Source organism: Colobus angolensis, unplaced genomic scaffold (assembly GCF_000951035.1).
Source record: "Colobus angolensis palliatus isolate OR3802 unplaced genomic scaffold, Cang.pa_1.0 Scaffold321, whole genome shotgun sequence".
In the NCBI taxonomy this organism is placed as follows: domain Eukaryota; kingdom Metazoa; phylum Chordata; class Mammalia; order Primates; family Cercopithecidae; genus Colobus; species Colobus angolensis.
Window position 1 is genome coordinate 500,778 of NW_012116500.1, and position 18,037 is coordinate 518,814.

At 39.5% G+C, this 18,037-nt stretch overlaps 1 protein-coding gene across 1 annotated transcript in view; it reads left to right on the top strand.

The window, feature by feature from the left end:
- TAF3 (TAF3 RNA polymerase II, TATA box binding protein (TBP)-associated factor, 140kDa) overlaps positions 1 to 18,037 on the top strand; it is a 207,755-nt gene that overhangs the window by 166,445 nt on the left and 23,273 nt on the right. The window contains exon 4 of the mRNA XM_011951629.1: positions 747 to 829. Within this exon, the coding sequence (XP_011807019.1) occupies positions 747 to 829 (83 nt within the window). The remainder of the gene's footprint in view (positions 1 to 746; positions 830 to 18,037) is intronic.

Here is an 18,037-nt window from a genome sequence, read left to right on the forward strand (position 1 = left end):
GCCCTCATGCCATTCTCCTGCCTCAGCCTCCTGAGTAGCTGGGACTACAGGTGCCCACCACCACGCCTGGCTAATTTTTTGTATTTTTAGTAGAGACAGGGTTTCATCATGTTGGCCAAACTGATCTCGAGCTCCTGACTTTGTGATCTGCCTGCCTCGGCCTCCCAAAGTGCTGAGATTAGAGGCGTGAGCCACCACACCCGTCCTGTTTTTGTTTACAGCATTTCAGATTGTTTTACCTCTAGCCAAAAATTGAACAGTTGAATGGGACAATTACACTTAGTATTTCAACTTTCTCATTTGATAATGCAAACTTAAGATGAGTTTAATGTTTGTCAAGTTTCATAAAGAGATGCTTTTATCTTATAGGGAAGATATCATTGTATTTTTTTTCTATTTAAGTCTGGTAATTATTTAAATGCTCCACCAAAGATGATCTGGGTAACAATTTTTGTTTAAAATTTTTAACAATATAATGAAGTCCAAAAGTTAACCCAAACAAATAGAAATCACTACCATATTTACATAATGTGATTAAAGTTTGTAGAGTTTCTCATGATGCCAGATAGCCTTCAGTTGTTGAGAAACAAACACACAGAGTGGCCTGGATTGTCTTTCTAAGATTTTCGCCATATTTAAGGCTTCAACTTTGTTACTCAGTTTGTGGGAGTGGGGGAGTAGGAGAAGTGGTAGGAGGTACTTATGTTGAAAAACCATATTGAACTTTAACGTGCTAACTTCCACAGATAAAAGTGGAACCAGTCGCTCTGGCCCCGAGTCCGGTTATCCCCCGATTAACTCTCCGAGTCGGTGCTGGCCAAGACAAGATGTAAGTATAAACGTTTTGAGTCAGAGTGAAACAGATGAAACTTAACCTTCTCTACCCTTTCCTAATGGACTTAGAACTCCACAGGCTTCTCCCAGGTATGAACATGTAGGGTCAAACTTTATTTTTAGAACTCTTTGTTTTCACATTTTTATTGGTTTCTTCCACAGAGTTAAATGCTTTTCACTTTATTTGACCTAGAGGATTGTTTTTTCCTTGTTCTTTTTCTCTCTGTTAAAAACTAGCACCTGACATCATTTCTACATAGTGTTTAAGGTCCCAGGTATCTGAAAAGTAAGAAACTCTGTACTGAATGGACTTACTGCCACATTACAGCCAGGTAGATGCAATGCTACACTTTCTCAAGTACATAGTATCTATCACCATGACAAAGAACAAAGATTCTCTTTTTGCTCAGATGACACATGGTTTTATTCTGTACCTATAAAACAAAAGATACACCAAAGGCTTGGAGAGACGGAATGTAATAGTCACAACTGATGACTTGGTCCACTCTTTTTTTTAAAGAACGCACTAGAAATGTAAACCCCATATTTGCTGTTTATTTGTCTTAATTTTCATGGAATCATCATATCAACCCACTCGTCTTTACAGTTAATCTGTCAGATATTTTTCTTTTATTCATTTTTTGGGGATGCATTAAGGCCTACAGTGCTCTTACCTGATCCTAATAAGGTAATGAAACATTGATTTTTTTTTTTTTTTTGTAACTCATGTTGAAAATCATTCTCCTTGTTTTAAAAGCATATTATGCATCATTTAAATAAAATACACAAGATAAAAATTCTACAACCTTATTTTTCCCATTAAGCCTGAAAATGCAGTTTACATTGCAATCAAATACTGTGTTGAAAATAGGCTTAGAAGGCATTCCATTTACATTCAATTTTGAGCCATAAAAGTGAGAGTAGGAGCCATGAATTTATTTAGTAGAGGACAGAAAATTTGCTTTGTATTCTCAGTGGTTTATTTCATCTTAAAAGTTACATGTATTGATACTGTTGCTTCTATCAACTCCATGTATAATGCAAAGAAAAAGTCCAGCATGATTCTGATGAATGTGAGCAGAGAGGCAACTTGGTTTTCCAGGGGAGTGTATACCCCTCTGAAGATTTAAAGGAGAAAATCCAGTGGCTTCTGTTTTTCTCACCTAAATTCTCTGGATAATTTCCACATTCCTTTTTTTGGTTGTGCTGGTAGAGACCTAGGAAATGCAGCAAAAATCCTGTGGATTCAGTGCTTTTGAAACCAGCTATCTGGTATACCAGTGCCCCTATGTTACCTACAGAAGCGTGAATGTCCTCATCTCTTAACCAGTAGGGCTCAGAGAAGACCCAACCAAAGTAACTCTTCCATCTCCCTGCAAATTCTGCATATGGGCTCATTTCTCTAAGAGGAAGATGTTGTTATCCATCATTCAACAAGTACTTTACTCCTGCAGTTTATATTTATTCCCATTTCTCAGTAACTCACCATTACTTAATCTTTTTTTATTTTTATTTTTTTGAGACAGAGTCTCGCTCTGTCACCCGGGCTGGAGTGCAGTGGCCGGATCTCAGCTCACTGCAAGCTCCACCTCCCGGGTTCACGCCATTCTCCTGCCTCAGCCTCCCGAGTAGCTGGGACTACAGGCGCCCGCCACCACGCCCGGCTAGTTTTTTTGTATTTTTTAGTAGAGACAGGGTTTCACCGTGTCAGCCAGGATGGTCTCGATCTCCTGACCTCGTGATCCGCCTGTCTCGGACTCCCAAAGTGCTGGGATTACAGGCTTGAGCCACCGTGCCCGGCCACTTAATCTTGACTCCCACAGAGAAATTTGGCTTGCTCATACATTTTAGAGAAATAAGGTTGGTTAAAAGGCATTGAAAAGCCAGGTGTGGTGGGCCGTGCCTATAGTCCCAGTTACTTGGGAGGCTGAGGCAGGAAGATCACTTGAGGCCAGGAGTTCAAGGCTACAGTGAGCTATGACTGTGCCCACTGCACTCCAGCCTGGGCAACAGAGCCACACCCTGTCTCTAAAAATAAAAAATAAAAGGCAGCCAGGCACAGTGGCTCACGCCTGTAATCCCAGCACTTTGGGAGGCCGAGACGGGCGGATCACGAGGTCAGGAGATCGAGACCATCATGGCTAACACGGTGAAACCCCGTCTCTACTAAAAAATACAAAAAACTAGCCGGGCGACGTGGTGGGCACCTGTAGTCCCAGCTACTCGGGAGGCTGAGGCAGGAGAATGGTGTGAACCCGGGAGGTGGAGCTTGCAGTGAGCTGAGATCGCACTACTGCACTCCAGCCTGGGTGACAGAGCGAGACTGTCTAAAAAACAATAAAATAAAAAGGCATTGATAGTTATATTCAACTCACCTGCCCTTAAGCATCTTTCAGTCATTCTGTTGACTATTTATTCTATTTTCCTCAATAAATCACTCATACACCTGAGATATTGAAAGATGTGAGAAATAAATCCTATTTGGAACAAAATGTCTAGTATCAGGGAAATTATAATACCCAGGTATTCTAGACAAATCGCCCTTGAAAGCATATTATATATCATGTAAACTTTCAGATATGTGGTAATGACCCCCATGTTACATGAAGGATTAATCATTTGACCAAAGGCAGATGCAAGAAAATCCTTATAATGAAGAAAGAGATAAATGAAGTGAAATAGATTACATTTTAAATTAAAATAGAGCAAGAAAGAAGGAGGAATAAGTCTCATAGTAATAGAATTTTATGTAAAATAAAACTTACAGTAAAGTGCTTTTTGTGGGGCAGGGGTGGTTCTAAATCAGGGGTCAGCAAATGATGGCCCATGGGCCAGATGCAGGCCACTGCCTGTTTTCTGTGACCTGCAAGCTCAGAATGTGTTTTATATTTCTTAGTGGCTGAAAAAAATTAAAAGAAGAATGTATGATGACACATGAAAATTATATAACATTCAAATTTCAGTGATCCTCCATGGTTGCAGCATGATACATGGCTTAGTCCACGGTAATAATGGAGAAGGAGGCGACAGATTCCTGTCGCTGTGCCTGTGGTTACCCAGTTTGCACACACCTTGGGGGGAATAATACTCTTTTGAAGTGAAATTAATGAGCAGACGGGATTCAAAAGGGGGAGTTTGAATAGTCCAGGGGGGTATTTGTTGCTGAAGAACAGGCAGAATCATCTTTTGAAATTAGGAGAAATGAAAAAGCTTTACAGGGTTCAAATTATACCTTCTCGTTGGAAGATCTTTAAGACGATATTTAGTTTCTGAGTCTTAAATAAAGCAGTTATGTCTTCTGCCCTTGATCCAGAAAAGTACTTTGAGGTTGGATTGTTTCCTCTGTTCTCTATTATTGTTCCTTGAAGCAAGACAGGAATAACTTGTTTTTCCCTTGATTTAACATTCCTGGAAACTGTATTCTAAAGGAGTCTATGGTTAGTCCAGGACCTCCTCCGGATAGTGTTAAAATTCAAGATGACTTTCCAGGGACCTCACATTCCTTTAACAGGTCTTCCAGGAATGGTTGTCCAGAGTTCCTTGTAGTCTATATTGAAGATAAAACCAAAACCTAACCCTGAAATTACAGTCTCAACACCTAGAGACAACATATTCAAGTGAATTGCTGAAATATCTGATCCCGCCTAGCAGAAGCCTTGCCTTGATGCTAGGATAGCAAGTAAGTTTCAGCTGGCCTCAGAGCCACCGCCTGGAACTCTGTTGATGGGATCCTGAGGTCCCACTTGGACTTGGGGCTGGGAGCAGGGTGACAGCCACCATGGAGGGCAGGGCAGGCAGCAAAGCAGGCACCAGGTTATTTGTCCTCCCCATCTTACTGTGTATTGAGTTTGGTCATTTTGAGCAAGTGTAGGTAGAGTTGGCTAACTTAACAGTGTTCATCCTTCTCCTCTTTTCTGTCAAGAAAATAGCAGCAAGGTAATGTGATGGATTTTAGGGACAGGGACTGTTTGGATGGAACTGTCAAGAAAGACTTGGCAGAATAGGACCTGCACCTCTTCCATAAAGCTCAAATTAGTCAAAGGAGCTTTGTGAAAAAAAGTGAAACATTGGTAAAGTATTAAGAAAAAAATACAAATTTGCATAAAGATTTTGGGATGAATACAGGGTAGAGGAATAAGCATTCTTCCCCTCAAATTTCTCAAATGTCTCTTTTGCTGCTCTCTTCTCCCAAGGACTGAAGAGGAAGCCTCTGCCCTCTTCCATCTATTCACCCGCCCTTGCCTTCGGGCAGTGGGTCCCCCATGCCCAGGTCCGTGGTGAGCAGCTCCTCCTCCTCCTGCTCTCAGAGCACTCCTGCCTTTATCAGCAAGCACCAGAGAAGGGGTGACTGGCTGGGCCCCTCTAGACATCCCATCATGCATGGTCACATTTTCTCTAATTAATATCTCATAATATATTTGATCAGGTGATACAGGAACCATTTGAGATGCCTTTCAGAGGACAATATTGGTATCAATAGTAATTCTAAATTCCCTTTGAGAGTTCACAGTAGGTATTCTGTTTAACAAATATAACTCCTTTTTATATATAATATATATAATTTGTATATTCAAAATATACAAATTTTGTCAAGATATTTTTCAGGAACCACTTTACCTCTGGCATTAGAGTTTTCTTTCTGCTGACATTTTGATTTCTGGTGGCAAGTGGATTGATTTCTTACAATTCAGTAACTTCATCATCAGTCCTCATCCTAACAAAAGTGCTGAGAATGTGATGCTTTGCTTCTCATGTCATTTAGTTTTTTTGTTGTTGTTGCATTTCACAGAGTTTAGCTTATGCCTTGTGGGGCTTTTTAATAGTTGTAATGTCTAAATTTTTTCTGTATACAATAAAAATTGTATATAGAAGCTTTAGCAGACAGCTAAAGCTATGTGATTTAGCTAAAGCTTTGCTTGTTAATCTTTAAAAATAATATGTATAAACACTTGTCTTTGAGTGATCTAAACTTTTCCAATTAATGCTTTTTGACAATAGTAGTACAGAATAATCATGGGCAGTTACAAAAATAATCATTTAAAATATTTTTAAGGAAAATAAGCATTTTATATTTTAAAATATAGCCAGATTTAACCAAGTGACATTCAACAGAGTGAAACTTGTAGTGGTATTTTAGTGAAAAATTTTTTAGAGAAATAATAGCAAATGTTTTTTATCTCACTTTTTGAATTTTCCTTTCTGTGCTTGAAGTGCTTTTTATTCATATATAACTTTTTTCCTAGTCTAAACAAATTTAGGGGAAAGTAAAGAGAGTGTATATAGTACAGTAGGAAATAGAAATAGATCTTCTTCCCTAAGATCAAGAGAAGAAAAAAGAAGCAAATGATTGTATGTCAAATATGATCATACCTTCCTAGCAGTAAGAGCAAAAAAATACATTTTTTAAATTAACTTATTTTTATTTATTTATTTATTATTATATATATTTTTTTAGACAAGGCCTCCCTCACTCTGTTGCCCAGGCCAGAGTGTAGTGGTTTGATCTCAGCTCGCTGCAACCTCCACCTCCTGGGTTCAAGTGATTTTCCTTCCTCAGCCTCCCGAGTAGCTGGGCTTACAGGCATGTGCCACGACGCCTGACTAATTTTTTGTAGTTTTAGTAGAGATGGGGTTTCACTATGTTGCCCAGACTGGTCTCAAACTCCTAACCTCCAGTGATCCACCTGCCTCGGCCTCCCAAAGTGCTGGGATTACAGCTGTGAGCCATCTTACTTGACTGAAATACTGTTTTTTTTAAAGGAAGGTGTCTCAGTTTCTCAGGAGAGAGTTTTTCAAGGCAGTAAATTTAAAAATTAATTTCTATGTGGGAGCAGATGACAAGGACAGTGTCCTCCACAGCAGTTTTTATGGGTGACCCAAAGACATTTTTCATTGACTTTTGCACACTTCCAAGAGGGAAGCATGAAAGAACAGCTCAGTGCTGACAGCTCTTAAGCACCTCTTCATCTGTAGTGGAAACACTCCTATTTCCTTTTCTGTACTGTGTTAATCAAGACTCTTGGTGGCAAGTAACGGAAACCCAAATCAAACCAGCTTACAGGGAAAAACAGCGGGGGTGCGTGTGACTTCGGCGGGGCTGCCTGCAGGCTTGCCGAGTATCCTAGTGCCCTGCCCACCCTCCTCTTCTCATCTGGCCTCTGCGGTGTCAGAGGTGGTCCTGGCCACTCAGGCTGATGTGGTTCTTGGTGCTCACAGTCCCTGGCGAAGCCCCGCTTCCCGGGCCTCCGTTATCAGTCCCCATGAAGGACTTCACTTCACCAGCCCCTGTGATAGGGAAACTGCCCTGTCAGAAGGGGAAGTGGTAGGTTCCAGAAAGAAAGGAGGGCTTACACCAGAATAAGGGGCAAGACGCAGGCAAAAGCAATGGATATGTATTATTTTAGTTAGGAAAAGACTGTCAGTTTTGCATTTTTGTAAAAGTGTGCTGGGGAGGCAGAGCACAGAACCTAGTTGGTGTACAAAAGGATACTTTAAATGTAAAGTTTAGGAACATTTCAGAACGTCATCCTGTCAGACTTGGAAGGCCTTTTGCTTTTCTGTTTTTAATATTTCCTCCTAATAAAACTGTCTGCTGTTGATTTAAAAAAAAAAAAACAAAAAGATTAAAGAATATTGGTAGTTTTATTTTTCCCTGATTAACTTGCTACTGAAACTGAAACATTTCATAGGTATTTGCCTATGTTAAAAGCTAAACATCATGAGCTGGATGTGGTGGCATGCACCTGTACTCCCAGCTACTCAGGAGGCTGAGGCAGGAGGATTGCTTGAGCCCAGGAGCTCAAGATTACAGTGAGCTGTCATTGCATTGCTGCACTCCAGCCTGGGGGACAGAGTGAGACCCTGTCTCTAAAATAATAAATAAATAAATAAATAGAGTTTTAAAAAGCAAAATAACAATGACAAAAAAAAGAATTTTAAGAATTACTGGGCCGGACGTGGTGGCTCACGCCTGTAATCCCAGCACTTTGGGAGGCTGAGGCGGGTGGATCACGAGGTCAGAAGATCGAGACCATCCTGGTTGACACGGTGAAACCCCGTCTCTACTTAAAATACAAAAAAAAAAATTAGCCAGGTGTGGTGGCGGGCGCCTGTAGTCCCAGCTACTCGGGAGGCTGAGGCGGGAGAATGGCAGGAACCCGGGAGGCAGAGCTTGCAGTGAGCTGAGATGGCACCACTGCACTCCAGCCTGGGCAACAGAACCAGACTCCATCTCAAAATAAATAAATAAAGAAAGAAAGAATGTGGTAAAGTTCACAAGTGACATTATTTAACATTTTTAAATGACTGTATTTAAAATTTTCAAATGACCTATTTTTAATGCTAGGGAAAGATGCTAACATTACCAGTGAAATTTCTTAGGCGCTGAACAACTGCAACAAAAGTTGTGAGTTTTATACGTCATTCTTGATACATTCCTGTACTTACAAATTCAGCAGTCCCAAACCCATAGATCTCAGTTATGATTCCAAGCCACATCCAAGAGGAAGCAGTTAAAATGTTCTTATTCAGGTCTTCATCCCTTTTCTGATTTTTCCAGAAAAGGAGTTTTTGTCTTCCTTATATTACTCTTATTTTTACTGCCTAGAATAATGACACAGTCTCTAAATTTTATTTTTACCCCTGGCACAATACTCTTTATTCATTAACACCAAAGATGCAATATGTTTACTAGAAAAAATAGTAAACTGTCAGAAAAACTGGCTTTAGGTTTTCAGAAATACTTTTACTACACAGTAAAACAAGTGGAGAGATTATAATCAAAGCATTTCCATCTTACTTGTAAACAATTACAGCAGTTCTTACATAGATGCCGCATTAGAAGACTCAGGAAAATTTACTGGATTCCATTCTAATGCAATTAGAGCTAATTTTGTTCTTTAAATGAATAAAAGGTCAGCTAGTAAATCTAGCTTATCTTGAGTCCAGACTTCAATAAATTGTTTTATTTAATTTGTTGTAAAAGATCTTATCCTTAATGGGTCCAGGTCTTATTAGTTCACTGAGGTTTTAAAATATTTATGACCACCTTTTTAGATATGATTTGAATGATAGTTGGAAACTTTCTCTCCACGGTGTTATCAAGGTCCACGATCACTAATTGAGTGAATATAGGAAGGTACTTAAGATTCATTATCTAGAAAAAGCTGATGTGGACTTCCAGAATGTAAATGTTCCTTAACCTGTGACAGGCAGAGATAATTTAGCTGTATCATGGAAACCTTTTGGATGCTATCTGATTATAATTTCTCCTAAAGATCAAACTACTCACACTTCTGGCATTTAAAAAAAGAATATGTTCCTACAGATGGAAACACTTAGGCACTCTTATTGCCAACAACATGGAACGTTTCAATCCTTTGCATTCTGTTATTTCCTGTTATGTTATGGGCCTATACTGTGTTCAGATACTTACATAAAGATTGCAGCTGCATGGCGCAACATTTCCTCTCTTTTCCCACACCTGCCTGCATAGCTTATAGAGTGGATATTCACGTCACTGCAGGACTGCTGTCATTTAGAATATGCACAGTCTTTTTAACATGGTAGCCACAAGTCGCAGCACGTGGAACTGCCTCGCCACTTTACCCCAGCTGGTTCGACTTGTCTTTTGGGTTCCAGACCTACTTGTACCCCCACGGCTTGTCATCCAGGCTCTAGGAAAGAGTCTGTGTCTGTGGTCAGCCTCCTTAGCTGCTGCCTCCGTTCCCACCTCTCCTGCCCCGGCTGGAACTTCCTTCCCTCTGATAGCTCCTCTCCTCTGTGTCTTCCTCTTCTTTTTTCTCATTTTTGTCCAGCCTTTCATTCTCCCATGCTAACTTCTCCACCTTCATCAAGCCTTCCCTCTGTATGAGAAAAAGGCTATGTAACATCTGCTTTTCATTCTGCTTCTCAAAACTTATTCTTTAGTCGTACTTTCTTCCAATCATTCACTCCTAAACCTTCTATATTCTGGTTTCTGCCCTAGAAAACTTTCTACAGCTTCTTATTAAGACCATTAGATGCTTCCCAATTCCCAGTTCCAGGGAACACGCAGCAGCTCTTATTGTACAAACCCCCTCTGCCGTTTGGACACTGTCCCCTAAGCCCTTTCAGAAACTTCCTGTTCCTTTGATTTTTGTGATACTATGCTACACTCAGTCTCTCATTCTCTCTCTCTCTCTCTTTTTTTTGTTGAGACGGAGTCTCGCTCTGTGGCCCAGGCTGGAGTGCAGTGGTGTGATCTCGGCTCACTGCAGCCTCCGCCTCCTGGGTTCAAGCAGTTCTCCTGCCTTGGCCTCCCGAGTAGCTGGGACTATGGGCACCCGCCCCCACACCCGGCTACTTTTTGTATTTTTAGTAGAGACACGGTTTCGCCTTGTTGGCCAGGCTGGTCTCAAACTCCTGACCTCAGGTGATCCACCCACCTCAGCCTCCCAAAGTGCTGGGATTACAGGCGTGAGCCCCCATGCCTGGCCTTTCATTCTCTCTCACCATTGATTCCTTTTGGTTTTCTTTTATGGACTTATTTTTTCACCCTTCTTTTCTTTTTGCTCTTGGTACATTAACTCTGTTTCTTCTACGTAAATGTTCTCATTTTCTCTTTAGGTTTGTTATGCAATGATGCTTCCCATTTCTTTATTACCAGCTCATATATCTACCCCAAGAGTCAGACTAGTCTGCCCAGTTACTGGAAAGTTCTGCCTGGGTGGTAACTGGGCGAACCAGCAGCACCTCAAAAATAGCATTTCCAAAATTGAACCCAGCATTATTTCCCCTGGCGTGGTCCTTCTGTTTCCTATATGTTGATGATGAGACCAGTGCCTCCATTTTCAAGGCATTTGGGGCATTAGGGTAACTTGAATGGAGGCAAAAACTATCTGACTAATAGAATTAGGAGATTTTCTTTATGTCATAATGTCAGACTGGATGTCCTGAAAGCGAAGATAAATGTCTTCTTAGCTCCAAAAGTTTCCCAAACTGAACAAAACCAAGGAAAGAGAAAGGCCTTGTCCTAGAAGTCTCCTTTGATATCCACTTGAACTCTCAGCATCTTGTAAATTCCGCTCAGCATCTTCAAGCTTGGCTCTCTCCTCCTTGTCTAGACACAAATGGTCAGGTCAGTAGCAGCCAATGAGAGAAAGAAGTATGTATCCTTATTCACAGGGATCCATAACTCACCCCAAGCAAAGATACCTTCAGCTAAGAAACAGGGGGAAAAGGGATACGTAGCTAGGATTTTAATAAATGAAGATTACATAAGAAGATCTGAGAAGCAAAACACTTAAAATTCTGATCAGGACATAATAGGCTTTCAAAAAACAGACTAACTGCTTCAAAATATGTAACCTAGAAAGCAAAAGTTTCCCCCACATCTCACCCTTCCTTTGAGTTAATCTCTGCTGACTGTCCCATGTGTATATCAGCAATTTTTATAAAAACAAATTAGGGGCCGGACGTGATGACTCACACCTACAATCCTAGCAGTTTGGGAGGCCAAGGGGGACAGATCACTTGAGCCCAGGAGTTCAAGACCAGCCTGGGCAGCATGGCGAGATCTTGTCTCTACAAAAAATAGAAAAATTAGCCAGGTATGGTGGCATGTGCCTTTAGTCCCAAGTACTCAGTAGGCTGAGGCTTCACTTGAGACTGGGAAATCGAGGCTACAGTGATTCATGATCATGCCACTGCACACCAGCTTGGGCAATAGGAGTGAGAACCTGTCTCAAAAACAAAAAACCTTAGAATTCTCTTACACATACTGTTCAGCAGCTTACCCCCTCCCATCTAATAGATCATGAACATTTTCCCATGTCTGTATGACATGGTATTTCATTTTACTGTTGTATCGTAATTTATCTTTCCAGTCCTCAATCTTTGGACATTTAAGTTCCAGGTTTTGCTATAACAAATAAAGAAACAACATCCTCATCTATAGATTTTTGTTTATTCAATGTTACTAGGTCAAAGAATGTAAACATTTAAAATGTTTAAGAGATTGTTATGCCAAATTACCTTCTAAAAGGCTGTACCAGGTAATATTCCCACCAGCAGTACATGAGAATGAAATGACCCTGTATTTAAGAAGAATTAGTGCAATCCTATGGTTCTAAAGTTGAAGACGACTCTGGGCAACTAGTAGCAATTTTATATGAAAAGTTCGATCCATTCTTCCCCCTTGTGGGCCTGTGAGTTCCTTTTACAGAAATCCTTTCCTCTTTGGGGGAAGCTATTGGTTGAAGAATAGTTAACAGCTTTATTCAGGCTATTCCCAGGTCTCTTCTGAAATCTGTAGGTCCTTGGTGCTGGCTCCATCTCTGGTGAGTTTTTCTTCGTTAAGTGCTTTACTCATGTAAACATAATACTGTAGAGAATTGCTTTCTGTGGGATAGTGTTTGTGCTTTGGAGTACATGTATGAAATTCATCTGTGAAGGAACCTGGAAAATATTATGAATTTACTCATAATATTTATAAGTAACTTATATTTGTAAGTAATGTTTATAAGTAACCAATTTTTAAAAACAGTTTTTAAGGCCAATATATTTGATGTTGTTACTGCTATTAAATCAAGGTTATCCGGGCTGGGTAGGGTGGCTCATGGCTATAATCCCAGCACTGTGGGGGGATCCCTTGAGGCCAGGAGTTTGAGACTAGTCTGGACACCATAGCGAGATCGTGTCTCTACAAAATATTAAAAAGATAGCTGGGGCTGGGCGCGGTGGCTCATGCTTGTAATCCCAGCACTTTGGGAGGCCGAGGAAAGCAGATCAGTTGAGGTCAGGAGTTTGAGACCAGCCTGGCCAACATGGTGAAACCCCGTCTCTATTAAAAATACAAAAATTAGCTGGGTATGGTGGTACACACCTGTAATCTAATCCCAGCTACTCAGGAGGTTGAGGCAGGAGAATCACTGGAACCCAGGAGGCAGAGGTTGCAGTGAGCCAAGATCGTGCCACTGCACTTCAAACCTGGGCAACAGAGTGAGACCCTGTCTCAAAAAAAAAAAAAAAAGCCTGGTGTAATGGTGTGTACGTGTAGTCTCAGCCATTTGGAAGGCTAAGGCAGGAGGATCACTTGAGCCCAGGAGTTTGAGGTTGCAGTGAGCTGTGATCACCACTGCACTCCAGCCTGGGCAACAGAGTGACTCTCTCTCTCAAAAAAAAAAAAAATCAAAGATGATCAAGTGGGCATTTTCTTTGGTTTTTGTTTGTTTCTTTATTTATAGTACCCCTCTTTTTTGGAAATAAGTATCTATTATAAATCCCTGTGTAAAATGGTATGTACTTTGCACTTAAAAGTTTATTTTTGTGTAAATACCACAGTAAAAATGTTGTCTATTAAAAAAATGTGTGTCCTATTTGTTGCCTGTTTTTTAGTCATTGTATAGATTCTTTCCTGGTGTTTTATAAAATATGTTTTATCAGACTTAGCTTTGCCCCAAGTGGCAAAGCTAAGTCTATTGTGAATTCAAGCACATGATCTATCAAGATTTCAACCCAGAGGTAATGGGCCCGGAAGTCCCAGAGCAAGCAAACTCTCAGTGGGCCGGCTAAGATCACGTGACCAGCCTCAGTCACTGTACCCGTGGAGACACGGTGGCTCTGATTGGCCTGGCTCGTGTGTGTCGCTTGGAACTAGAGGTAGGATAAAGCCCGCTCAGACCACATGGCCAGAAAGAAAGAAAAGAGAGAGGACTGAAGGCAGGGGCAGGGCAAATGGGTGCTGTGAAGAGATAGGCAAACCCAGCAGATGCCCCGAGCCTAGACCTCTGCTATGCCAAATGCTAGAAGCCATTGGGCTTATTTATATATATTTCATGGTGCTGAGAAATGTCTATTTGCATTATTTGTGAATCGTTCCTTCCATAAATTGTGTTGCTGTTTTAAGTTTCCTATGAAGTATGTTTTTAAGTATCATGATATTGCGTAGTCAAAGGTAATATTGTTTTCCCACACGGCTATATACATCATAGATACTAAATTAAAACTTTTGATAGAAATTACAAAATTTGTGTTACCTTTCTATATGGGCATATTTAAAAGCTAACATCCTAGTTTCTGTAGATTCCAATCTACCAGTATTTCCCAAGCTGAATCATAAGCTTCAGCATTTCTTTAACAATATCTCAGCATTTGGTATAAAACCCTTTAACTTCAGATGCAGAGAATATTTGTTAGTTAGGTGAAAATGAGATGGTGACTGGTACTAGTCCATTGTCCAAAGTTTGAAGCATAATGTTCCCTGTATATATATGTCAGCTCTGTCTGTGATATCATATACTTACCTGGTTTTATTTTTATAACTGTGTGCATCTTGAATATAATATTTTTCTAAAGTTTATTATAATTAGAAGATCTTTAAAGTTCCCTTTAGAATTGTATTTTTCCCAACAGACCCAGTTAAAAGTAACTATATATATTTTTAAGGGATTGTTTTAGTTTCTAGCTTAGATTAACTAGTAGAGCACTTCTGGCTAATGTTCCACATTAGCCTGGTTTTGAATATATCTCTAATGTGTATTATAACCCAACTGAGAAATACTGCTTGACCTGTATATGGATATGAGTTCTGCTAAAACGCTGAGGAACCTTGAGAGTTGCTAATGCCTCTGGGGTCATTTGTTCTGAACAGAATGAATAGAATGAGTAAATCACAATTGCAAGTGGTAAATAGCCACGTTCTAGTTTTTTTCTCACCAAACCATTCAAAGCCAAGTGAGCAAGGCAGAATGGCTGGCTGCCTTTCTGTTGTTTTCGTCATTTTGTTTATTTGGCTTATAATTTAATACAAGGAAATTTGTATCTGCCTTATATGGAGGCTGCCTTCAAAGTACATGGTCAGGGTAAATTTTGAATGACCTCCACATCTTTTTTCTCGCCTTGCTAGCGGGAACTGTTTTTCTGTATGCATACATACATCTGTAAATCAGTGCATGTGCTGTAATGTTATTACATAGTTTTAAAATACATTAAAAGAAGAAAAATGGCTCTTAAATAGAAAATGCATTTTAGATTGTCCAGCATTTGGCTGTTCTGCTTATTTTTGCTCCCTTTACATCTAAATTAAAACAATTAAAAGATTCCCCATCAGTTCAAAGGTCTCTGCAGGGCCCGTATTGTTGACATGAGTGGGAGTGAAGAGGAAGAGGAGCACAGGAGGTACGTTAGAGAGTCCTGCTCTGAGCCCTTATCCCACAGCCCTCCTCACAGAAGACACCAACCTGACTCACTGCCCTGCCTGCTTGTCATGTCCCTGCAGCTGAGGCTGAAAGCTTCTCTAACCCTTCTCCATGGTCCTAGATGTTAGAGGCAGAACCTCGAGGATTCAGAGGGCTAGAACCTAAAGCAGCTCTCAGACGCCTTCAACCCTTTTAAGACCTTCAAGGTTAGGAGCTGCAGTGACCTTTTCTTTTCTTTTTTTTTTCTCTTTTACAATGATCTTTAATGTGAATCTGAAGTCAGTGTAATAATTTCAATCATCTCTTGCCTCAGAGAAAATTTTGGAAACTTTCTTATATACATACATATATGTGTGTGTGTATATATAAATTAATATACACACATGTATACATGTATATATGTATGCGTGTGTATATATATAAATATGTATACATGTATATATAATAAGTGTGTGTGCTTATATTTTACAGTTACCATTGCACCATTTTTTTTTCCCAAATTGTTAAACTCCTCTTCATTCTCATTTTGGAAGATCATTTGTTTATTAAAAGAGATATAATATTAAACAGGCAATCGCAGAGGAGAATGACAGCACCGAGGTCAGGAGTGTGATAGGGATTTATGCACACACACACACACGCATACATAAACATAGTCACTTCTTAGCCCACACAGATGAATGTATGTGTATGTATGTGTGTGTCTATATCACATGTTCTAAATAAGTATATATACACTATATTTTTTCCATCCTATTTACAAAGTACAATAAGAATTCATATAAACCATGGTGATTTTGGTGAAGACCTAGCAGCTCTTTTGAATTTTAATATATTTTGAAGTGGTAATGTTGGATTTTTCAAGCATGACTTCAGTAATAACTGAATTTTATAACTCTCCAGTGAGATACAAATCTTAATCACAATCTTGTTCATTTTTCAAGTTCACTGCATATCATCTTATTACCTTTAATGTTTCCAAATAACTTGGGAGGTCATTTGATCCTAAAAATAAAAAGTAAAGATGTATCTTTTATGGCTAGCTTACAACTTTTAACATTTTCATGTGAAAGCATCTTTTACTAAATAATTACCCATCCTCTATAGACTGTAGGCTCAGGGACTACAGAAAGTAAAGTTTCATCCATGTTGAATGTTCAATTTCATTTGGCTTTGCTTTTTCTTAGTAAAAGCACCCTCTTGTTTGCTGCAGAGCAGCAAAAGCCTTTCTGAAATCACAAAATCTTTTAGAAGTTCTGACTCCAGAAAATTTGGTTTTGAAAAGAACCCTCAAAGTGTCCCAGACAACACTCTCAGGGTTTACATTTTTGAAAAGTTGATCTGCATGTAACACATACTGATTTTGATTATATACATAATGTAACCATGTCAAAGGTAGTAGACTTGAAAATAGTGCATTTGGATCACTTGTTAATTCTCTCAGGAGCATAAGTAAATATCACAGTAGACGGTAGGAAGTGTTAAAGGCTGGAAGAGATACATCTAAAATTATAAAGAAGTTCAAAGTGATTACTCCCAACTAGGAAGGGCTAAAGAGGTTTGGGGAAAGTAGAATTTAAGTAGAGCCCTTTAGGGTGAGTAAAATTTACAAATGGAGAAATGTGAAGAAGAAAAATAAAAGCAAAGATGTGTGGAGTGATATAATGAATGCACATTTTCCCTTAAGAAATTTCCATAGTATTCTATTGACATAGTAGTTCATATGTGCCCTAGTTTTATGATTAATGATCCGAAATCATTCTGGATTGAATGCATATTACCAACTTTTTAAAAAGTTTTTATTAATATTTTCAAACATAAAAGAGTAAAATAATACACTTTCATCTGCTGGCAACTTGGATAGATTTAACAGTTATCAAAATGCCATACTTGATTCTTTTCTTCTTTTCCTTCCTAACCCATTTCCAAACAAATTCAAAACTTAGTATCATTTCACCTCTATATTCTTCAGTATGCAACTCTAAAAATATGGTTATTTTCTCATATAATCACAATGCTATTGTACATAAACTATACAGACATTTTCCATGTTATCATCTAATACCTAGTCCATATTCAGATATCTTTATTTGTCTCAAAAATATCTTCAACAGTTTAACCAGGATCCAAACCAGACTTATATCTCATAAGGACTTTTAATCTAGACCTGTTATTTCTAATCCGCACTCCTACGCCCCTCCTCCTCTTTTGCTGGGGAAGGGAATGGGTTCTTACTCTGTTGCCCAGACTGGAATGCAGTGGTACAGTCATAACTCACTGCAGCCTTGAACTTCAGGGCTCAAGCCATCCTCCCACCTCAGCCTCTCGAGTAGCTGCAATTATAGGCACACACCACCACACCCAGCTAATTTTTTTTATTTTTTGTAGAGATGGGGTCTTGCTGTGTTGCCCAGGATGTTCTCAAACTCCTGGGCTCAAGCAGTCCTTCTGCCTCAGCCTCCCAAAGTGCTGAGATTATAGGCATGAGCCACCGTGCCCACCCCCTTCCTTTTTGCCGTGCAATTGATTTGTTGAAGAAACCAGATCTCGTTCATCAGAATATCTCACTTTCTGGATTTGTCTGTTTACTTCCTTGTAATGTCATTTCAATTATTGTTCTATCCCTGTAACTGGCATTTAGTCCTAAGTACTTGATTAAAGTTCAATCTTTTTTTCTTAAAGGATATTTTGCTGCTATATACTTATTACTTCAGATCAGTAGGCATGGAATATCTGATTGTCACATTCTTAGTGATACTGAATCATTTCATTGGGAAATTATTTTTTAATCCAGTCATTCCTTTCACATGTATTAGCTGAAATTCATCCTTAAAGGTGAATTTCAGCTGCCGGGAGAGGCAGGATAAATATGTAGTCTTTTTTTTTTTTTTTAGTTGCCAGTCTTCAGTGAAAAGAGTTGATGGAGTTGATATAGTTACCTCCAGTGATGAGCATAGGGTTTTGGAAAGGGTTCTCTCTCTCTCTCTCTGTCTCTTTTTTTCCCCCATCCCTCCCCCTCTTTTTCT